At 49.5% G+C, this 21,547-nt stretch overlaps 1 protein-coding gene across 1 annotated transcript in view; it reads left to right on the top strand.

Annotated features, from left to right (window-relative positions):
• INCENP (inner centromere protein) overlaps nt 1-21,547 on the top strand; it is a 177,055-nt gene that overhangs the window by 40,705 nt on the left and 114,803 nt on the right. The window contains exons 5-7 of the mRNA XM_063944393.1: nt 10,297-10,339; nt 12,486-12,513; nt 13,038-13,161. Coding sequence (XP_063800463.1) covers nt 10,297-10,339; nt 12,486-12,513; nt 13,038-13,161 — 195 coding nt within the window. The remainder of the gene's footprint in view (nt 1-10,296; nt 10,340-12,485; nt 12,514-13,037; nt 13,162-21,547) is intronic.

Below are 21,547 nucleotides of genomic sequence, written 5' to 3'. Positions count from 1 at the left end.
AGTCACCTTTTCTTCCCTCCGCTACACCTTCTACGAAGAAACCATTTTCTTCAGCTGTGCCGCTGTCCTTTCGGACAGTTAAGGCAAAAATGTTCAAGCCTCCTACCACTTTCTTTAGCGGTGGTCGTGCAAAATCCAAAAAGCCTTCTCCCGCAGGCTCCCAGGACCAGAGATCTGGTTCCTCAAAATCCTCAGCATGACTGTGGACCACAAAGCCTGGAGGGCGGGCTGGTGGGTGCGAGATTCAGACGTTTCAGACACGTCTGGGTGTCATCCGGCCTGGATCCCTGGGTACAGGATATTGTGTCCCAGGGGTACAGACTGGAGTTTCAAGTACTCCCGCCTCAACGGTTCTTCAAATCAGGCTTGCCAGCTTTGCTGACAGACAGGGCTATCCTACAGGAAGCCATCCTAAAATTGGAAAAGTTGCAGGTCATTGTCCCAGTTCCACCTCATATGCAAAACAAGGGTTATTATTCAAACCTTTTCGTGGTACCGAAACCGGATGGTTCGGTCAGACCAATTTTGAACTTTAAATCATTAAACCCTTACCTGAAGGTGTTCAAATTCAAAATGGAGTTTCTCAGAGCAGAGATTGCAAGTCTGGAGGAGGGGGAGTTTCTGGTATTCCTGGATATCAAGGATGCGTAACTCCACATTCCGATTCCAGGCTTATGTCAGATTTGCACTGTTAGACAGTCACTATCAATTTCAGGCACTGCCATTCGGCCTCTCCACAGCACCGAGGGTGTTCAGCAAGGTGATGGCAGAAATAATGATCCTCCTCCACAGACAGGGGGTGAACATAATCCCATATCTAGACGTTCTTGTGATAAAGGCATCATCCAGGGAGACGTTGCAGTCCATTGTTCTCACGACTCGTCTGCTCAGGGAACACGGTTGGGTCCTGAACCTTCCAAAATCAAATTTGGAGCCGACCAGGAGGTTGTCTTTTCTGGGAATGATCCTCGACACGGAAGTGCATAGGGTGTTTCTCCCGCAGGAGAAAGCGTTGGTGATACAAACAATGGTCCGGAATGTCCTGAAGCCGAGACAGCACTGTACACATGGGTAAGCGTTGTTGCGACCCGGCGGAGAGTTGTTGGAGTGACGTTTTCCAATATGCATATAAGACGCAGTTAAGAAAGATCGCTCAAAAACATATTAAGACTATAAAAATAAAATAAGAAAGCTTAGGGCTGCCATAGAACAGCAGCCCTCTGACCATGGTCCGGCTCCTGCCACACAACAAAAAACTGATTTGCTTGAGTCAGTGGGCGGGGATATATGGATGGGCCCGTTGCATCCTGGGAGGCCTGAAAGCTAGTGATCGTTTGGTGCCAATCCGCTGTCGCTCTATCATATCCCATTGTTATCCTGTGGACTTAGGAGAAATACTGTTCTTACCATAACGTATATTTCACTCCTCTGGTGGCTGCAACTACCTCACCTTCTGGAGGGCCGCAGGTTTGAGATTCAGGACTGGATCCTTCTAACCACGGATGCAAGCCTCTGGGGCTGGGGCGCAGTCACTCAGGGGGAAACCTTCCAAGGACTGTGGTCAAGCCTGGAATCCAGTCTTCCAATAAACATTCTGGAACTAAGAGCCGTCTACAACGATCTTCACCAAGCGGCCCATCTTCTGCGAGATCGAGCCATTAAAGTGCAGTCGGACAATGTAACGACGGTGGCTTACATAAACCGACAGGCCGGAACGAAGAGCAGAGCTGCAATATCAGAGATAACAAACATCTTCCTCTGGGCAGAAACACGCGTTGGCGCTGTCAGCAATCTTCATTCCGGGAGTAGACAACTGGGAAGCGGACTTCCTCAGCAGACACTATCTCCTTCCAGGAGAGTGGGGACTCCACGGAGGTGACAGATCTTTGGGGTTTACCTCAAATAGACATGATGGCCTCTCGTCTCAACAAGAAGCTTTGGCAATATTATTCCAGGTCGAGGGACCAGCAAGCTGTGGCAGTGGACGCCCTAGTGACTCAGTGGGTGTTCCGGTCGGTTTACGTGTTTTAATCCACTTCCACTCATTCCAAGAGTTCTAAAACTTATAAGGAGAACAAGAGTTCAGGCAATCCTCATTTCTCCGGACTGGCCATGAAGGGCTTGGTAAGCGGATCTTTTGGATCTACTGCTAGAAGAACCGAGGCCTCTTCCTCTTCGGGAGGACCTGCTGCAGCAGGGGCCATTCGCTTTTCTCTTACGTCCTAGAGGATGCTGGGGACTCCAAAAGGACCATGGGGTATAGACGGGTTCCGCAGGAACTTAGGCACACTAAAAGACTTAAGACTGGGTGTGAACTGGCTCCTCCCTCTATGCCCCTCCTCCAGACCTCAGTTAGACTTTGTGCCCAGGAGTGATGGGTCACACACTAGGGGAGCTCTAATGAGTTTCTCTAGAAAAGACTTTTGTTAGGTTTTTTTATTTTCAGGGAGACCTGCTGGCTACAGGCTCCCTGCAGCGTGGGAGTGAGGGGAGAGAAGCAGGACCTACTTCTGTGAGTTTCAAGGCTTCTGCTTCTCGGCTACTGCACACCATTAGCTGCAGAGGGTTCGATCACTTGGTGCGCCTAGCTGCTTGTTCCCGGAGCCACGCCGTCCATCCCCTCACAGAGCCAGAAGAAAGAAGTCGTGTGAGTATGAGAAGATCAGAAGACATCAGGACGGCAGAAGACTTAAGAGACGGCAGGTACAGCACAGCGGTCACGCTGTGCTCCATGCTCCCACACACTTCACCAACGGTATATTACTGGGTGCAGGGCGCTGGCGGGGGGCGCCCTGGGCAGCATGTCGCTGAAGTCCATTGGGGTGGCAGATTGAGGGTGAGTGCGCAGATCCCCGCCGGCATTTTAAAGCATTTTTAAACTTTTAAATTTGGCGGGCCGGAGCGCGCCAGGAAGGGGGCGGAGCTTCGGTCCGCAGCTCACCGGCGCCATTTTCTCTGCTCCACGAGGCGGTCAGAGAAGAGACGCTGCGGAGGACCTCCACGCTCCTGCCTGTGCAAGTACAACGGGGGCTTTTTTACTAAAGGGGGCCGCAGTACTGGTGCTTGTTAGTGTAAACAGCGCTGCATATATCGTGTGTTGCGATATATGGGCGCTGGGGTGTGGGCTGGCATACTCCCTCTGTGTCCTTTTATCTGGCTTCTCTTGTAGGCCTGTCACCTAACAGAGATTGTATAGGTATTGTGTTGTCGGTACTCTGTGTCGACATGTCTGAGGCTGAAGCTTATTCCCCGGAGGAGGTTATTGGGGGAGTGGATGCAGGGCTCGACTTGGGGATGTCGACGCAGCCGGCTCCAGATTTAATGACATAACTGAGTACGCTGAACTCGAGTGTAACTTCATTGTCCAAAAGGCTAGATAAATCTGAGGAGCAGACCCAGGTATGGAGAAGGTCCATGGAAGAGGCTTTGTCTCAGGTTCAAACCCCATCTGGGTCCCAAAAGCGGCCGTTTAATCAGGTGGGGGATACTGATACTGACACGGACTCCGATTCCGACGTCGATTTCACTGAGGCAGCGGTACATCCCCGTTTACTTAAGAGTATTCAGTACATGATTGTGGCTATAAAAGACGTGTTGCACATTTCGGATGAACCTGCGGTACAGGAAACAAGGATTTGCTTGTTCAAGGGTAAAAAACCTGAGGTAAAATTTTCTCCCTCTCATGAAATGAACACTTTGTGAAAAGGCTTGGGAGTCGCCGGATAAGAAATGGCAGATTCCCAAAAGGATTTACATGGCGTATCCCTTTCCCTCAGATGACAGGGAAAAATGGGAAACATCTCCAACTGTTGACAAAGCTTTATCTCGTATGTCTAAGAAAGTGGCGCTTCCGTCTCCAGACACAGCAGCTCTCAAAGATCCGGCGGATCGCAAGCTGGAGACGTCTCTGAAGTCCATTTTCGCTAATTCGGGGGCATTGCTCAGACCTGCTGTGGCGTCGGTATGGGTGAGTAGTGCCATTGCTAAATGGGCTGAAAATTTAGCAAATGATATAGATACTCTGGATAGAGATAATGTACTGCTAACTCTTGGTTATATTAAGGATGCTGCAGATTACATGAAGGATGCAGCAAGGGACATCTGTCTCGGGTTCAAGAACCAATGCCATGTCGATATCAGCCAGGAGGGCCCTGTGGATCCATCAATGGAACGCGGATGCCGACTCCAAGAAAAATATGGAAGCACTACCATTCAAAGGTACTGTCTTATTCTCGACTGCGGGTAAGTCCTCTTTTCTCCCTTATGTTCCCACACAACAGAAAAAGGCACCACATCCACAGATGCAGTCCTTTCGTCACAACAAATACAGGCGTGGAAAAGGCTCGTCCTTTCTCGCTTCAAAGGGTAGAGGGAGGGGAAAGAAATCTCCTGCAGGGTCAAACGCCCAGGACCAAAAGTCCTCCCTTGCTGCTACCAAGCCCACCGCATGACGCTGGGGCTTCCCTGGGGGAGTCCGAACCGGTGGGGGGCCGTCTACAAACTTTCAGTCAGGTCTGGTTTCAATCAGGCCTGGATCCCTGGATACTAGAGATCGTGTCTCGGGGTTACAAACTGGAGTTTCAGGAGATGCCCCCTCATCGGTTCTTCATTTCGGCATTACCAGTTGGTCTTCCGGACAGGGAGGTAGTGCTAGCAGCAATTCAAAAACTGTGTCTGCAGAGGGTCATTGTTCCCGTTCCCTCTTCTCAGAGGGGGGAGGGGTTCTACTCGAGCCTCTTTGTAGTGCCGAAACCGGACGGTTCAGTCAGACCAATTCTAAATTTAAAATCCCTCAATCCATACTTGAAAGTGTACAAGTCCAAGATGGAAACCCTTCGAGCTGTCATCTCCAGCCTGGAAGGGGGGGAGTTTATGGTGTCGGTCGACAAAAAGGATGCCTACTTACATGTCCCAATATATCCTCCGCATCAGGCTTTCCTCAGGTTTGCGATACAGGATTCTCATTACCAATTTCAGACGTTGCCGTTTGGCCTTTCCACGGCTCCGAGGATTTTCACCAAGGTCATGGCGGAAATGATGGTGCTGCTTCGCAAACAAGGGGTTTCAATTATCCCGTACTTGGACGATCTCCTGATAAAGGCGCGGTCCAAGGAACGGTTGCTGAGGAGTGTGGAGTTGTCTCTATTGGTCCTGCGACAACATGGTTGGGTCCTCAATTTACCGAAATCACAGTTGATTCCGACCACTCGCCTTACGTTTCTGGGCATGATTCTGGATACAGGGGTGCAGAAGGTATTCCTTCCAGAAGAAAAGGCTCGGGAATTGCAGACGATGGTCAGGGAACTTCTGAAGCCGTCACGGGTGTCAGTACATCATTGTACGCGGGTTCTGGGGAAGATGGTCTCTGCGTACGAAGCCATTCCATACGGCAGATTTCACGCCCGTGTCTTTCAGTGGGACTTGCTGAGCAAATGGTCAGGGTCTCATCTACACATTCACCAGAAGATCAGTCTGTCCCCCAGAACCAGAATCCCTCTCCTATGGTGGCTAAAGGTGAATCACCTCCTGGAGGGACGCCGATTCGGTATCCAGAAGTGGGTACTTCTGACAACAGATGCAAGTCTCCGGGGCTGGGGCGCAGTCACCCAAGGAAGAAATATCCAGGGAAAATGGTCGCCCCAGGAAGCCTGTCTCCACATAAATGTTCTAGAGTTAAGAGCCATTTACAACGGCCTGCTCCAAGCAAGAAGTCTTCTTCAGGGTCATCCGGTTCTGGTACAGTCAGACAACATCACAGCGGTGGCCCATGTAAACCGGCAAGGCGGAACAAAGAGCAGAGCGGCAATGGTGGAGTCGACAAAGATACTTCGCTGGGCGGAACAACACCTCAGCGCACTGTCAGCGGTTTTCCTACCAGGGGTGGACAACTGGGAAGCAGATTTTCTCAGCAGACACGATCTTCATCCGGGAGAGTGGGCTCTGCACCAAGAGGTTTTTGCAGAAGTGACCGATCGCTGGGGAATTCCGATGATAGACATGATGGCGTCTCGGCTCAACAAGAAGCTCCCGAGATATTGTTCCAGGGCAAGGGACCCACAGGCCACAGCGGTGGACGCCCTGGTGTCTCCGTGGATCTTCCGGTCGGTGTATGTGTTCCCTCCTCTTCCTCTCATTCCAAAGGTGCTGGCGATCATTCGTCGAACAAGGGTTCAGGCAATTCTCGTCGCACCAGACTGGCCAAGAAGGGCCTGGTACCCGGATCTTCAGAACTTGTTGGTGGACGATCCTTGGCCGCTTCCTCTAAGAGAGGATCTGTTGTTGCAGGGTCCATACGTGTTCCCGGACTTACCGCGGCTGCGTTTGATGGAATGGAGGTTGAGCACCAGATCTTAGCTCGCAAGGGCATTCCCATGGAGGTCATTCCAACTCTCATTAAGGCTCGGAAAGAGGTTACGGCAAAACATTATCACCGTATCTGGAGGAAATAAGTTTCCTGGTGTGATGTTAAAAAGGCCCCGGTGGAGGATTTCCACTTGGGTCGTTTTCTCCACTTTTTTACAGGCGGGGATAGATGCAGGCCTGAAGTTGGGCTCCATTAAGGTGCAGATTTCAGCTTTGTCGATTTTTCTTTCAACGAGAATTAGCTACCATTCCAGAGGTGCAGACTTTTGTGAAAGGGGTGATGCATATCAATCCACCGTTTGTACCGCCTGTAGCCCCATGGGACCTTGAGGTTGTCCTGCGATTCCTTATGTCCTCCTGGTTCGAACCTTTGCGGAAGGTTGAATTAAGATTTCTCACTTGGAAGGTGGTTATGCTGTTTGCTCTGGCATCTGCCAGACGAGTTTCGGAGTTGGCGGCCTTATCGCATAAGAGTCCGTATTTGATATTTCATGCGGATAGAGCGGAATTGAGGACTCGTCCACAATTTCTACCAAAGGTGGTTTCGTCATTTCATATTAACCAGCCTATTGTCGTTCCGGTAGCTTCGGATGTTGTGGCTATTCCCAAATCGCTGGATGTTGTAAGAGCGTTAAAGGTTTACGTTTCCAGGACAGCCGTTACTAGGAAAACTGAAGCGTTGTTTGTTTTGTATGCGGCAAACCAGCTTGGTCATCCAGCGTCGAAACAAACTATTGCTCGCCGGATTTGTAATACGATCCAACAGGCTTATTCTTCGGTGGGGTTACCGGTGCCGAAGGTGGTTAAAGCCCATTCTACCAGAAAGGTGGGTTCATCTTGGGCGGCTGCCCGAGGTGTCTCGGCACTTCAGCTTTGCCGAGCAGCTACTTGGTCGGGTTCGAACACTTTTGCTAAATTCTATAAGTTCAATACACTGGCCGAGGAGGACCTGGCGTTTGCTCAGTCGGTGCTGCAGAGTCGTCCGCACTATCCCGCCCGTTCTGGAGCTTTGGTATAATCCCCATGGTCCTTTTTGGAGTCCCCAGCATTCTCTAGGACGTAAGAGAAAATAGGATTTTGGTACTCACCGTTAAATCCTTTTCTCCTAGTCAGTACAGGATGCTGGGCGCCCGTCCCAGTGCGGACTATTACTTGCATTATGAGAATCTACTTACTGTTGAGTTTGTTGTACACGACGTTTGGTTTGTTACAGCTGGTTACTGGAGTTTTTACATTTAATGTTATCTGGTTTTGGTATTATTCCGGTTGTGCGGAATGTCTTTGGTGTGGGCTGGTACTTTGGATAGCCCTTAGTTTAAACAAAAGTCTTTCCATGTACTGTCCATCTCTCCTGGGCACAGTTCCTATAATTGAGGTCTGGAGGAGGGGCATAGAGGGAGGAGCCAGTTCACACCCAGTCTTTTAGTGTGCCTAAGTTCCTGCGGATCCCGTCTATACCCCATGGTCCTTTTGGAGTCCCCAGCATCCTCTACGGACTAGGAGAAAAGGATTTAACGGTGAGTACCAAAATCCTATTATCAAGACTTACTGCGGCTATGTTTGACGGCATGGAGGTTGAACGCCAGATAATAGCTTGGAAGGGCATTCTGAACCAAGGTTATTCCTATCCTGATACAGGCTATGAAAGGAGGACTGTCTAAACATTACCATCGTATTTGGAAAAAAATATGTATCTTGGTGTGAATCCAAGACGTTTCCTACGGTGCAGTTTCAACTGGTATGGTTTCTCTTCCTGCAAGCAGGTGTGGATATGGGCCTGAGGTCCAGATTTCGGCCCTATCCATTTTCTTCCAGAAACAATTTGCTTCCCTCCCTGAGGTTCAGACTTTTCTGAAAGGGGTTCTGCACATCCAGCCTCTTTGTGCCACCTACGGCGCCCTGGGATCTTAACGTGGTGTTACAGTTCCTCCAATCGGATTGGTTCGAACCTGTACTGGAGGTCGAGGTCAAGTTTCTCACGTGGAAGGCTGTCACTTTGTTGGCCGTAGCTTCTGCTAGACATGTGTCGGAGTTGGGGGCTTTGTCTTGTAAGAGCCCCTACTTGATCTTCCATGAAGATAGAGCTGAGCTTCGGACACGACACGTCAGCAGTTCCTTTACGAAGGTTGTTGGCATTTCATGTCAACCAACCTATTGTGGTGCCAGTGGCTACTGACTCCTCAATTTCATCAAAGTCCTTGGATGTTGTAAGGGCTCTGAAAATCTGTGAAGAGGACTGCTCGTCACACAAAATCGGACTCTGTTTGTCCTGTATGAAACGTGGGTGTCCTGTTTCTAAGCAGACGATCTCTCGCTGGATCAGGTTCACTGTCCAGCATGCGTGTTCTTCGGCAGGTTTGCCGTGTCCTACACCTGTTAAGGCCCACTCTACTCGTAAGGTGGGTTCTTCCTGGGTGGCTGCCAGGGGGGGTGTCAGCTTTACAGCTTTTCCGAGCGGCTACTTGGTCAGGGTCGAACACGTTTGCAAGGTTTTACATGTTCGATACTTTGGCCGCTGAGGACCAGAAGTTTGGTCAGTCAGTTCTGCAGGAGCCTCCGAGCTCTCCCTCCCGTTCTTTGTAGCTTTGGTACATCCCCATGATACTAATATGGACCCCCAGCATCATCTAGGACGTAAGAAAATAGGATTTTAATTACCTACCAGTAAATCCTTTTCTCGTAGTCCGTAGTACTGGTCCGCTAGGAGCCACTGGCACTTTTAGAGTTTGAGACTGTGGGCTGGCTCCTCCCTCTATGCACCTCCTACCAGACTTAGTCTAGAAACTGTGCCCGAGGAGACATTAATGTTAATGTATTTAGAAAAGCATGCTTTACAATTCTAATTGATCTGTCCTGGTGTGAGGAAGTTACTGAGCTTACCCCTCTCTATTAGATTTATACAATAAAATGTACCAGAAATTACTCACATTTTCATTGCATTCAAGTAGTATGTAGGTAAAATTATTGTCTGCAGTTATTGGTTAGGGTTGCACTCTTGTGGTGGTTCCTTTCTGTCAGGCTGTCTCTGACGTTGTGCATGCCATGGCATGCTGTCTTTTTATTGATTGTGTTGACATCTGGTTGTGTTACGTATTCTCTCAGCATGTGGCTGTGTATTGTTCATGCTGTGGGCTGGTATTCTTTTGAATGCCACGTTCTGCGGTATGTTCGTTGTGTGAGCTGGTATGACACTCACCGTGTTTAAACAATAAATTCTTTACTTGAAATGTCCGTCTCCAGTTTTCTAACTGAGGTCTGGAGGAGGGGCATAGAGGGAGGAGGCAGTTCACACCCATTCAAAGTCTTATAGTGTGCCCATGTCTCCTGCAGATCCTGTCTATACCCCATGGTCCTTACGGAGTCCCCAGCATCCTCTACGGCAGGCATTCCCAACCACGGTCCTCAAGGCACACAAACAGTGCAGATTTTAGTGATATCCAGGCTGCAGCACAGGTGACTTAATTAGTAGCTCAGTTATTTTGATTTAACAGTCTGTGCTGAATCGTGGATATCACTAAAACCTGCACTGTTGGTGTGCCTTGAGGACCGTGGTTGGGAATGCCTGCTCTACGGACTAAGCAAAGGATTTACCGGTAGGTACTAAAATCCTATTTATTCAGTTCTGTGGCTGAAAGATTGTAAAGTGGTGGTGGTGTTGTGTGGTTTTTTTTTTTTGTGTGTGTGTGATCGTACTAGAAGTATTTCTGCTCGTGTGGCTTAACCTTGACTAATAGAGGCTCCCCGCAGCTATTACCTGCCATATTAAATTGTGTGTAATATTTTGTAGTTGCCTAATGGGTTTATTCTGTATATGTATAGTTGTGTGTGTATTATATTATATATTGTATTATATATGTATAGATTTTTTTTTTTTTTATTTGTTTTATATATCATTTTTCTTCTTTTTCTTTTTCTCTGCTTATTTCCCTGCAGACCAGAGCTCTGTTGAAGTAGTGGATGATGAAGTCATTGTTAGGTGAGGACAGCAATGTGTTGAGTATCAATTATTAATTACTAGGTGCTTCATCGCGCCCTACGGGCGCTCTTCACACCGTCGGAAGGGGCTACGCCCCCTTAACCCCTGCACGCCTTTCTGGGGTTCAATATATAGAGTATTACCTGCATTCCTAGTTTTGTTAGTGTTTGAATATTGCACAATGATAGGGCGTCCGATGGTGAAGGGGGCGTAGTCCCTTGCAACAGGAAGGGGTTTTGGGAGTGGGGACCGCGGATGGGGGAGGGGGGTATGAAGGCGCTGTGGGTGGGGTAGGAGCAGGGGTGTCGCATGTGGGGGATGGCAGCTGCAGGGCTGTTGCGGATGGAGGAGGGGTTCCGAAGGCGCTGCAGATGGGGAGGGGGTGGGTGCGGGTGTGCAGTGGATGGGGGAGGTGTCCAGGGGGCGCGGTGGGTGGGGGAGTGGCGGGTGCGGTGCTGTTGCGAATGGTGTAGGCGATGCGGATTGGGAAGGGCCTGCTGCGTGGGTGAGGTAGGGGATCCAAAGGTGCAGCGGGCGGGGGAGGGGCTGCTGCAGATGGGGGAGGGGTTTGGAAGACACTGCGGGTGGGGTAGGGGGTCCGAAGGCGCAGTGGGTGGGGGGTGCCACGGGTGGAGGAGGGGCAGGTGCGGGGGATGGGGAGGGGTCCAGGGGCGCTGCAGGTGGTGGAGGGGCAGATATCAGTGCACATAGTCTCTGTGGTAGTTAGTGAGGGTTGGTGATGGTGTAAGAGGGGTGAAGGCCAGTACACAGACAGGCAGTTAGAGAGCAGGATGAGGGTGACAGGGCATAGTGACGGGGAGTACTTAGCAGATATAGGGGTGGGCTACAGGTGTGATGTCACAGTGTGTACCTTTGCTCTCATGTGTGAGGTATGTGTGAGGTATGGATGTGCGGGTCGTGGTGGCCACTAACCTCCAGGCTGCTGCTGTGAGATGGTGACTGCAGAGGGAGGGAGCTCAGACCCAGCAGCAATGGGTCGTGGTCAGCATTCCTTCCTGGCCCCGTTCCGCCGCACACTGTCCGCCCCGTCTGACGGGCGTCATTCCTCCATCCTGCATGGCAGCGTCAACTGCTGTGATCGCGGAGCATAGGTAAGCATCCGGAGCCCTGTGGGCGGGCAGGCATGGTGTTTCCCTGGAGAGGTGCGGCGTGCGTCCTTAGGCTGCAGACGGAGGGAGTTCCGGCCCAGCAGCAATGTTGATTAGTGCGTGTCCCGTCCTGGCGCTGTCCCGCTGCACATGCTCCGCACCGCTTGCTGCTGAGCATGGCAGCCCTTGTCTGTATGCTGCAGATGCTGATCTAGCGGTGCCTGAGCTAGCACCCTCTCCCTGGGGTGTGGGTGTCAGGCGGCAGGTATGGTGTGTAGGTGGGAGAGGAGCTGCGGGCGGCGACTCGCTGCCTGTAAGTACCCTCCATATCAGCGCTGTTCCCCTCCCTGCAGATAGTGTCAGTGGCCGTGGTGTACTTTTGCTACTGGTGGCCAGGGCCGGTGCTAGGGTGTTCGGCGCGCCCCTGCAAACTATGAATTTTGCGCCCTCCCATATTCCTTTGTTGTGCATCGGGAAAAGTGGTGTGGTCTCACAACTAAGGGGCATGGCCACACAATAGTACCCCCATTTAAAATTACGCCACAATGTAGCACAATCTTATTCATCTTATACGTAATGCCCCACCCGTAGTAGTAGCGTCCTTATACGTAATGCCCCAACTGTAGTAGTAGTAGCGTCCATATACGTAATGCCCCCCCAATAGTAGTAGTGTCCTTATACATAATGCCCCCCCAGTAGTAGGTAGCAGTTATATGTAATGCTCCCCAACAGTAATAGTACCGTCCTTATACATACAGGCACAGCAGCCGGCAGCTAGTGGCCATCCTCACCTCCTGTACTGCAAGGTAGGGTCTTGCACCTGACTGCTGCTGGCGCTGGGTATGGGGTAGCTCCCTGCAGCAGATGCAGTTGACTCCGCCCAGCGTTACGGGCACAGAGTCACAGATTAAGGCAAATATATAGGAGATGCATGTTTACACTTTTTTTTTTTTTTTGGAGGGGTGGGTGCTGTTTTAGTTACATTAGTGATTCCCCATCCAGTTTGTTTATAATGCTGTATATCTATTCTGATGCAGGACAGAAGATGCTGAACTCGCTGAGACCGTAAGTGATGCTACTAATAACGTAATGGTGTTGTGAATATATATATATATATATATATATATATATATATATATATATATATATATATAATTTTATTTATTTATTTTTTTTCGCTGTATTTCTGGTGCTTAATTATATGGTCCTGTGTGCCGTACTTTTCAGGAATTGAGATTCTGCCCTGATTCACATAAAATCTATAATAAACTTATTTCGCAGAATCTGATTACTTTATGCACACTCCATAATATAGGTTAGGGAAATATCTACTTAAGTAGGGTAGTACATCTGCTTAGTGCGGAGCCTTGTATGCAATAAACTAGCAGATTTGTATATAATTTTATGAGTACTGTGCTGCTTTTTATTGAATAGTGTACTTATGCTTTGCAAACTTGAACCTTTATCCCTGTAATGTTACCTAGTCTGCAGCCATGTTCGTATTGTATGGATCACATATATTAAGCCCTTATGATAACGCTTATTACCCTAGAAATGCATAATTGTTTATTTGCCGTTCACTCCTCCAGGCTTTGACCTCCGGCAGCCACTCTCTCAGAACACGTGGTTTTAAAAAGATTGCAATTAGCAATTTACCAGACTCTGATCAGCCACAAAGGATGGCGACACGGCAGTCATTGACATTAAACACTGGTGAGGCTAATTTTAAATATCTCTTTATGAATGAGTGCTTAATGTCTGGAAATGAGTCTTACATGTGCTTTTAGAAGATAGAAAAACAAAACTATTTACCAGTTCCCTATATTACTTGCATAATCCACTGTGAGTGGATTATTTGTGATGATCCTCTCACAATACAACAGTCTGCATGGTGCCTAGCAGAAGTGGAAGGATTAACACTTCAAAACGGTGGAATGAGGGTTCGGTGGCCATGACTGTATGAGTCTCTAAGTTAGAGTGGCCAAAGAGGAAGACATACCTGTATGTTTGTTCCCAATTTGTCCATAGAGTTCAACCTATTTGTGGTCTCCAACGCTGTATTTTTAGGACTAATTTTGTCTGTTGGTAATGTTGGCCGTTGTGTTTATGCCTTCTTTTTTTTTTTTTTATACTAAATACGTGACTATGCACCATAACCCTGTATATCCTTATCCATTAGGTACTTAACTAACCCATTCTTAAAAGTGTTGACCGAGTCTGCCATTACTACTTCCCCAGGCAGGGAATTCCAAACACGTATTGTCCTTGCTGTGAAGAAACCTTTACGTCTGTGCGAAATCGCCTCTCCTCTAACCTAAGTGGGTGTCCTCTGTGTTGATTTTGCCAAAAACAGATCCCCTGCAAGCTCTGTGTATTGTCCCCTTATATATTTGTAAATGTTGATCATGTCACCTTAGTCTCCTCTTTTCCAGTGTAAACATGCCTAACTTTGTAAGCCTTTCCTCGTATTCCAGTGTCTCATTCCCTTAATTAGTTTGGTCGCCTGCCTCTGAACCTTTTCTAGTTCCAGGATATCCTTTTTGTAGTATGGTGCCCAAAATTGTGCACAGCATTCAAGAGGTGGCCTCACTAGGGATTTATATAATGGGAGTATAACGCTCTCATCCTTTGCGTCAATTCCCTGCTTTATACATGCTAATACCTTGTTAGAGTTTTTTGCTGCAATCCTACTTTGGGTACTGCTGCTTTGTTTGCTATCTATGTGAACACCCAAGTCTCTTTCCAGTACAGAATCCCTCAATTTCTGCAGCGGGGTACACTGGTATTCCACAGGGAATAACATTGGGGTCTAGAGTTGAATCTTGATCCGAGTCACCAACAGGCTAAAGCTTTGACTGTTCCCAGGATGCACTGCACCGCCTCCTCTATAGCCCCGCCTCTAGGCACTGGAGCTCAGTCTGTAAGTTGGTGCCTGCAACGTAGGCACCTAACAGGTGGGGCTGCGATAGGCAGCCCTGAAAAGAGCTTTTTAGAAGACTTCAAGGGCCGCAGCACTTTCTATGTCTTTATGACATGACATGCTGCACTGCAGCTCCATCACCTCCCTCAGCGGTGCTGCGTACTCCCGTGGCATGGTTGCACACCGGTTTTTCAGGCACACCACCACTGTCATTCTCCAGGATTGCGTGGCTGCACTAGAAGGAAGGAGGGAAGGTAAATTGCGATCCAGGAGACGGACCGTGCCGCTGGCGTGGACATTGTGTCGCACAGGGACCTTTCTATGTCCACCAGGGCAAGGAGTACAGGTCGGATTTGTTAAAAAATACGTTTCTTTTACGTCCTAGAGGATGCTGGGGTCCACATTAGTACCACGGGGGGGGGGGGGGTATAGATGGGTCCACTAGGAGCCACTGGCACTTTAAGAGTTTGAGAGTGAGGGCTGGCTACTCCCTCTATGCCCCTCCTACCAGACTCCGGTTAGAAAATGTGCCCGGAGGAGCTGGTCACAGGTAGTGGAGCTCCAAAGGAGTTCTTTTTAGTTTTATTATTTTAAATAGAGTTTAGGCACAGGAAGGCTGCTGGCAACAGCCTGCCTGCTTTGAGAGACTGGGGGGGGGTGGTATTGTCCACCCTGCGGGGTCTAAGCCACGATCTCCGCTGAGAGGATACTGAGCTCCTGAGGGGATCGAACGTTCCCCGCCACAGTGGATCGCTCACCCCGGCAGCATGCCGCCACCCCCTTACAGAGCCAAATGATCAGTGGCGAGTTAGTCCACCGGCCCCCCAGGCAAGCGGGGAGGCAGTGTGAAGATGGCGGCAACAGGGCAGAGAGTACAATACTAACTGTGCTCCGGGGCTCAGCGGTACATAGTGTGGCGCTGTGAAGGGTGCCCTGAGCCAGCGCCTACACACTACACTGACCACCAAGCCTGTCTGGGTCCCAGGATCGCTGCCAGCACTTTTCCTCAGGCCAGTATAATCTTCAGAAGAGCAGGAAGACGGAGCGGACCCAGCAGCGCCATTTTCCTGCCTGCAGAAGCGCTGACGGGGAGAGCTGTCCCTCCAGATCAACTCCAGCTGCCTTGTACGGTGCCAGGGGGTTGTAGAAGGGGGACAGCCTATTAAGGTACACAGACAGTGCTGGTAGTGTTATTGGTTCTACCTTAAAATGCGCTGTGTGGGTTGGCTTCAATCTGTGTCATGCTTGGGGGGGACGGGACTGTGTCTGTCATTTCCTTGTGTGTGTGTAGGTGTTTTACTATCTCGCATAGCCATGTCATATGCTGCAGAAGATGTTTCTTCTCAGGAGGGATCCATTCCATGTACACAGGATTGTAAAGCTTTGTCTCAGATCGCCATTGTTAAAGCTAATACCGAGACTGAAACTCAGGTGTTGAAGAAGTCTATGGCAGTTTTGTCAGGCTCTGTCCCTGTTCCTGTAAAATCTCCTAGCATGTTCCCACAGAAACGTGCACTTTCCCAAATCATGCAAGATGACAGATACTGATTCAGATACTGCAGACGGTGATGGGGACATGCTGAGGACCCCCTCGCTCCTGAGAGCAAAAGGATTCTCTGAGGCAGTCATTCAAACTGTTAAAAGCCTGTAAACCAGCTTTGGCTGGATTTATTGCAGGGTCTGGAATTCTTACTTCACCTGGTGTGCTGATAAGAATTCTGATGCATATACTTTCAGAACTTCCAGGCTTCTGGCTTTTCTACAAAAAGGCCTAGACTTGGGCCTTCGTCTGGCCTCCCTCAAGGTCCATATATCTGTCTTGTTGGTGTGGTTTCAGAGAAAATTGCATCTCTTCCTGACGTTCACACTTCTTCACTCTGTGTTCTACTGATTCAACCTCCCTATGTCCCTCCTATGGCTCCGTGGGATCTATCTGTTCTGAATGCCCTACAAGAGTCTCCATTTGAACCTCGAGTCTGTGGCCCTTAAATGTCTTACTCTTCAGGTCGTGTTTCTACTGACTATTGCCTCTGCTAGGAGGGTATCGGACTTAAGCGCATTGTCCTGTCATCCACCCTTTCTGATTTTTCAACGCGACTGGGCGGTTCTTCGAACTCGCTCAGGTTATTTTCCTACGGTAGTATCCTCTTTTCTCTAACGTCCTAAGTGGATGCTGGGGACTCCGTAAGGACCATGGGGAATAGCGGCTCCGCAGGAGACTGGGCACATCTAAAGAAAGCTTTAGGACTATCTGGTGTGCACTGGCTCCTCCCCCTATGACCCTCCTCCAAGCCTCAGTTAGATCTCTGTGCCCGAACGAGAAGGGTGCACACTAGGGGCTCTCCTGAGCTTCTTAGTGAAAGTTTTAGATTAGGTTTTTTATTTTCAGTGAGACCTGCTGGCAACAGGCTCACTGCATCGAGGGACTAAGGGGAGAAGAAGCGAACTCACCTGCGTGCAGAGTGGATTGGGCTTCTTAGGCTACTGGACATTAGCTCCAGAGGGACGATCACAGGCCCAGCCATGGATGGGTCCCAGAGCCGCGCCGCCGGCCCCCTTACAGAGCCAGAAGGCAGAAGAGGTCCGGAAAATCGGCGGCAGAAGACGTCTGTCTTCAACAAGGTAGCGCACAGCACTGCAGCTGTGCGCCATTGCTCTCAGCACACTTCGGTCACTGAGGGTGCAGGGCGCTGGGGGGGGGGCGCCCTGAGACGCAATAAAAAACACCTTGGATGGCAAAAAATGCATCACATATAGCTCCTGGGCTATATGGATGCATTTAACCCCTGCCAGAATACATAGAAAAACGGGAGATAGGCTCCGCCCCCTTATCGGCGGCCTGATCTCCTCAGCACACTGGCGCCATTTTCCCTCACAGCTCCGTTGGAGGGAAGCTCCCTGTCTCTCCCCTGCAGTCACTACACTACAGAAAGGGTTAAAAAAGAGAGGGGGGCACTAATTAGGCGCAGTATTAAAGATACAGCAGCTATAAGGGGAAAAACACTTATATAAGGTTATCCCTGTGTATATATATATCGCGCTGGTGTGTGCTGGCAAACTCTCCCTCTGTCTCCCCAAAGGGCTAGTGGGGTCCTGTCCTCTATCAGAGCATTCCCTGTGTGTGTGCTGTATGTCGGTACGTTTGTGTCGACAAGTATGAGGAGAAAAATGATGTGGAGACGGAGCAGATTGCCTGTAATAGTGATGTCGCCCCCTAGGGGGTCGACACCTGAGTGGATGAACTGTTGGAAGGAATTACGTGACAGTGTCAGCTCTGTATAAAAGACAGTGGTTGACATGAGACAGCCGGCTACTCAGCTTGTGCCTGTCCAGACGTCTCATAGGCCGTCAGGGGCTCTAAAGCGCCCGTTACCTCAGATGGCAGATATAGACGTCGACACGGATACTGACTCCAGTGTCGACGGTGAAGAGACAAATGTGACTTCCAGTAGGGCCACACGTTACATGATTGAGGCAATGAAAAATGTTTTACACATTTCTGATAATACGAGTACCACCAAAAAGGGGTATTATGTTCGGTGAGGAAAAACTACCTGTAGTTTTCCTGAATCTGAGAAATTAAATGAGGTGTGTGATGATGCGTGGTTTTCCCCCGATAACAACTGATAATTTCTAAAATGTTATTGGCATTATATCCTTTCCCGCCAGAGGTTAGGGTGCGTTGGGAAACACCCCCTAGGGTGGATAAAGCGCTCACACGCTTGTAAGGGCTCTACCCTCTCCTGAGATGGCCGCCCTTAAGGATCCTGCTGATAGAAAGCAGGAGGGTATCCTAAAATGTATTTACACACATACTGGTGTTATACTGCGACCAGCAATAGCCTCAGCCTGGATGTGCAGTGCTGGGTTGGCGTGGTCGGATTCCTTGACTGAAAATATTGATACCCTAGATAGGGACAGTATATTTTTGCCTATAGAGCATTTAAAAGATGCATTTCTATATATGCGTGATGCACAGCGGAATATTTGCCGACTGGCATCAAGTCTAAGTGCGTTGTCCATTTCTACCAGTAGAGGGTTATGGACACGTCAGTGGTCAGGTGATGCGTATTCCAAACGGCATTTGGAAGTATTGCCTTATTAAGGGGAGGAGTTATTTGGGGTCGGTCTTTCAGACCTGGTGGCCACGGCAAAAGCTGGGAAATCCACGTTTGTACCCCAGGTCGCCTCTCAACATGAGAAGACGCCGTATTATCGGGCGCAGTCTTTTCGTGGACAAGGGGCAAAAGGTTCCTCATTTCTGCCCCGTGACAGAGGTAGAGAAAAAGGTTGCAGAAATCAGCCAGTTCCCAGGAACAGAAACCCTCTCCCGCCTCTGCCAAGCCCTCAGTATGAAGCTGGGGCTTTACAAGCAGAATCATGCACGGTGGTGGGCCCGTCTCAATGAATTTCAGCGCGCAGTGGGCTCACTCGCAAGTAGACCCCTGGATCCTTCAGGTGATATCTCAGGGGTACAAATTAGAATTCGAGACGTCTCCCCCTCGCCGTTTCCTAAAGTCGGCTTTACCGATGTCTCCTTCTGACACGGAGACAGTTTTGGAAGCCATTCACAAGCTGTATTCCCAGCAGGTGATAATCAAGGTACCCCTCCTGCAACAGGGAACGGGGTATTATTCCACACTGTTGTGGTACCGAAGCCAGACGGCTCGGTGAGACCGATTCTAAATCTAAAATCTTTGAACACTTACATACAGAGGTTCAAATTCAAGATTGAGTCACTCAGAGCAGTGATTGCAAACCTGGAAGAAGGGGACTACATGATGTCTCGGGACATCAAGGATGCTTACCTTCATGTCAAAATTTACCCTTCTCACCAAGGGTACCTCAGGTTTATGGTACAGAACTGTCACTATCAGTTCAGACGCTGCCGTATGGATGGTCCACGGCACCCCGGGTCTTTACCAAGGTAATGACCGAAATGATATTCCTTCGAAGGAAGGGAATTTTAGTTACCTTACTTGGACGATTCCCTGATAAGGGTAAGATCCAGGGAACAGTTGGAGGTCGGTGTAGCACTATCTCAGGTAGTGTTGCGGCAGCACGATTGGATTCTCAATATTCCAAAATCGCAGCTGGTTCCGACGACTTGTCTTCTGTTCCTAGGGATGATCCTGGACACAGTCCAGAAAAAGGTGTTTCTCCCGGAGGAGAAAGCCAGGGAGTTATCCGAGCTAGTCAGGAACCTCCTCAAACCGAGCCAAGTCTCAGTGCATCAATGCACAAGGGTTCTGGGTAAAATGGTGGCTTCCTACGAAGCAATCCCATTCGGCAGATTCCACGCAAGAACTTTCCAGTGGGACCTGCTGGACAAATGGTCCGGGTCGCATCTTCAGATGCATCAGCGGATAACCCTGTCACCAAGGACAAGGGTATCCCTCCTGTGGTGGTTGCAGAGTGCTCATCTTCTAGAGGGCCGCAGATTCGGCGTTCAGGACTGGGTCCCGGTGACCACGGACGCCAGCCTGCGAGGCTGGGGAGCAGTCACACAGGGAAGGAATATCCAGGGCTTATGGTCAAGCCTGGAGACATCACTTCACATAAATATCCTGAAGCTAAGGGCCATTTACAATGCTCTAAGCTTAGCAAGACCTCTGCTTCAAGGTCAGCCGGTGTTGATCCAGTCGGACAACATCACGGCAGTCACCCACGTAAACAGACAGGGTGGCACAAGAAGCAGGAGGGCAATGGCAGAAGCTGCAAGGATTTTTCGCTGGGCGGAAAATCATGTGATAGCACTGTCAGCAGTATTCATTCCGGGAGTGGACAACTGGGAAGCAGACTTCCTCAGCACGACCTCCACCCGGGAGAGTGGGGACTTCACCCAGAAGTCTTCCACATGATTATAAACCGTTGGGAAAAACTCGACAGGTATTGCGCCAGGTCAAGGGACCCTCAGGCAATAGCTGTAGACGCTCTGGTAACACCGTGGGTGTACCAGTCAGTGTATGTGTTCCCTCCTCTGCCTCTCATACCCAAGGTACTGAGATTGATAAGATGGAGAGGAGTAAGCACTATATTCGTGGCTCCGGATTGGCCACGAAGGACTTGGTAACCGGAAATTCAAGAGATGTTCACGGAGGAACCGTGGCCTCTACCTCTAAGAAGGGACCTGCTCCAGCAAGGACCCTGTCTGTTCCAAGACTTACCGCGGCTGCGTTTGACTGTATGGCGGTTGAATGCCGGATCCTGAAGAAAAAAGGCATTCCGGATGAAGTCATCCCTATCCTGATCAAAGCCAGGAAGGATGTAACCGCAAAACATTATCACCGCATTTGGCGAAAATATGTTGCGTGGTGCGAGGCCAGTAAGGCCCGACGGAGGAAATTCAACTGGGTCGATTCCTACATTTCCTGCAAACAGGAGTGTCTATGGGCCTGAAATTGGGGTCCATTAAGGTTCAAATTTCGGCTCTGTCAATTTTCTTCCAAAAAGAACTAGCTTCAGTCCCTGAAGTTCAGACGTTTGTAAAAGGGGTACTGCATATACAGCCTCCTTTTGTGCCTCCAGTGGCACTTTGGGATCTCAATGTAGTTTTTGGGTTCCAAAAGTCACATTGGTTTGAACCACTTAAATCTGTGGAGTTAAAATATCTCACATGGAAAGTGGTCATGCTGTTGGCCCTGGCCTGGGCCAGGCGCGTGTCAGAATTGGCGGCTTTAGCCTGTAAAAGCCCTTATCTGATTTTCCATTCGGACAGGGCGGAATTGAGGACTCGTCCTCAGTTTCTCCCTAAGGTGGTTTCAGCGTTTCACCTGAACCAACCTATTGTGGTGCCTGCGGCTACTAGGGACTTGGAGGACTCCAAGTTGCTAGACGTTGTCAGGGCCTGAAAATATGTTTCCAGGACGGCTGGAGTCAGGAAATCTGACTCGCTGTTTATCCTGTATGCACCCAACAAGCTGGGTGCTCCTGCTTCTAAGCAGACTATTGCTCGTTGGATTTGTAGTACAATTCAGCTTGCACATTCTGTGGCAGGCCTGCCACAGCCAAAAATCTGTAAATGCCCACTCCACAAGGAAGGTGGGCTCATCTTGGGCGGCTGCCCGAGGGGTCTCGGCTTTACAACTTTGCCGAGCAGCTACTTGGTCAGGAGCAAATACGTTTGTAAAATTCTACAAAATTGATACCCTGGCTGAGGAGGACCTGGAGTTCTCTCAT

Source organism: Pseudophryne corroboree, chromosome 11 (genome assembly GCF_028390025.1).
Source record: "Pseudophryne corroboree isolate aPseCor3 chromosome 11, aPseCor3.hap2, whole genome shotgun sequence".
NCBI lineage: Eukaryota > Metazoa > Chordata > Amphibia > Anura > Myobatrachidae > Pseudophryne > Pseudophryne corroboree.
This window is presented reverse-complemented; position numbering and strand designations above follow the sequence as displayed.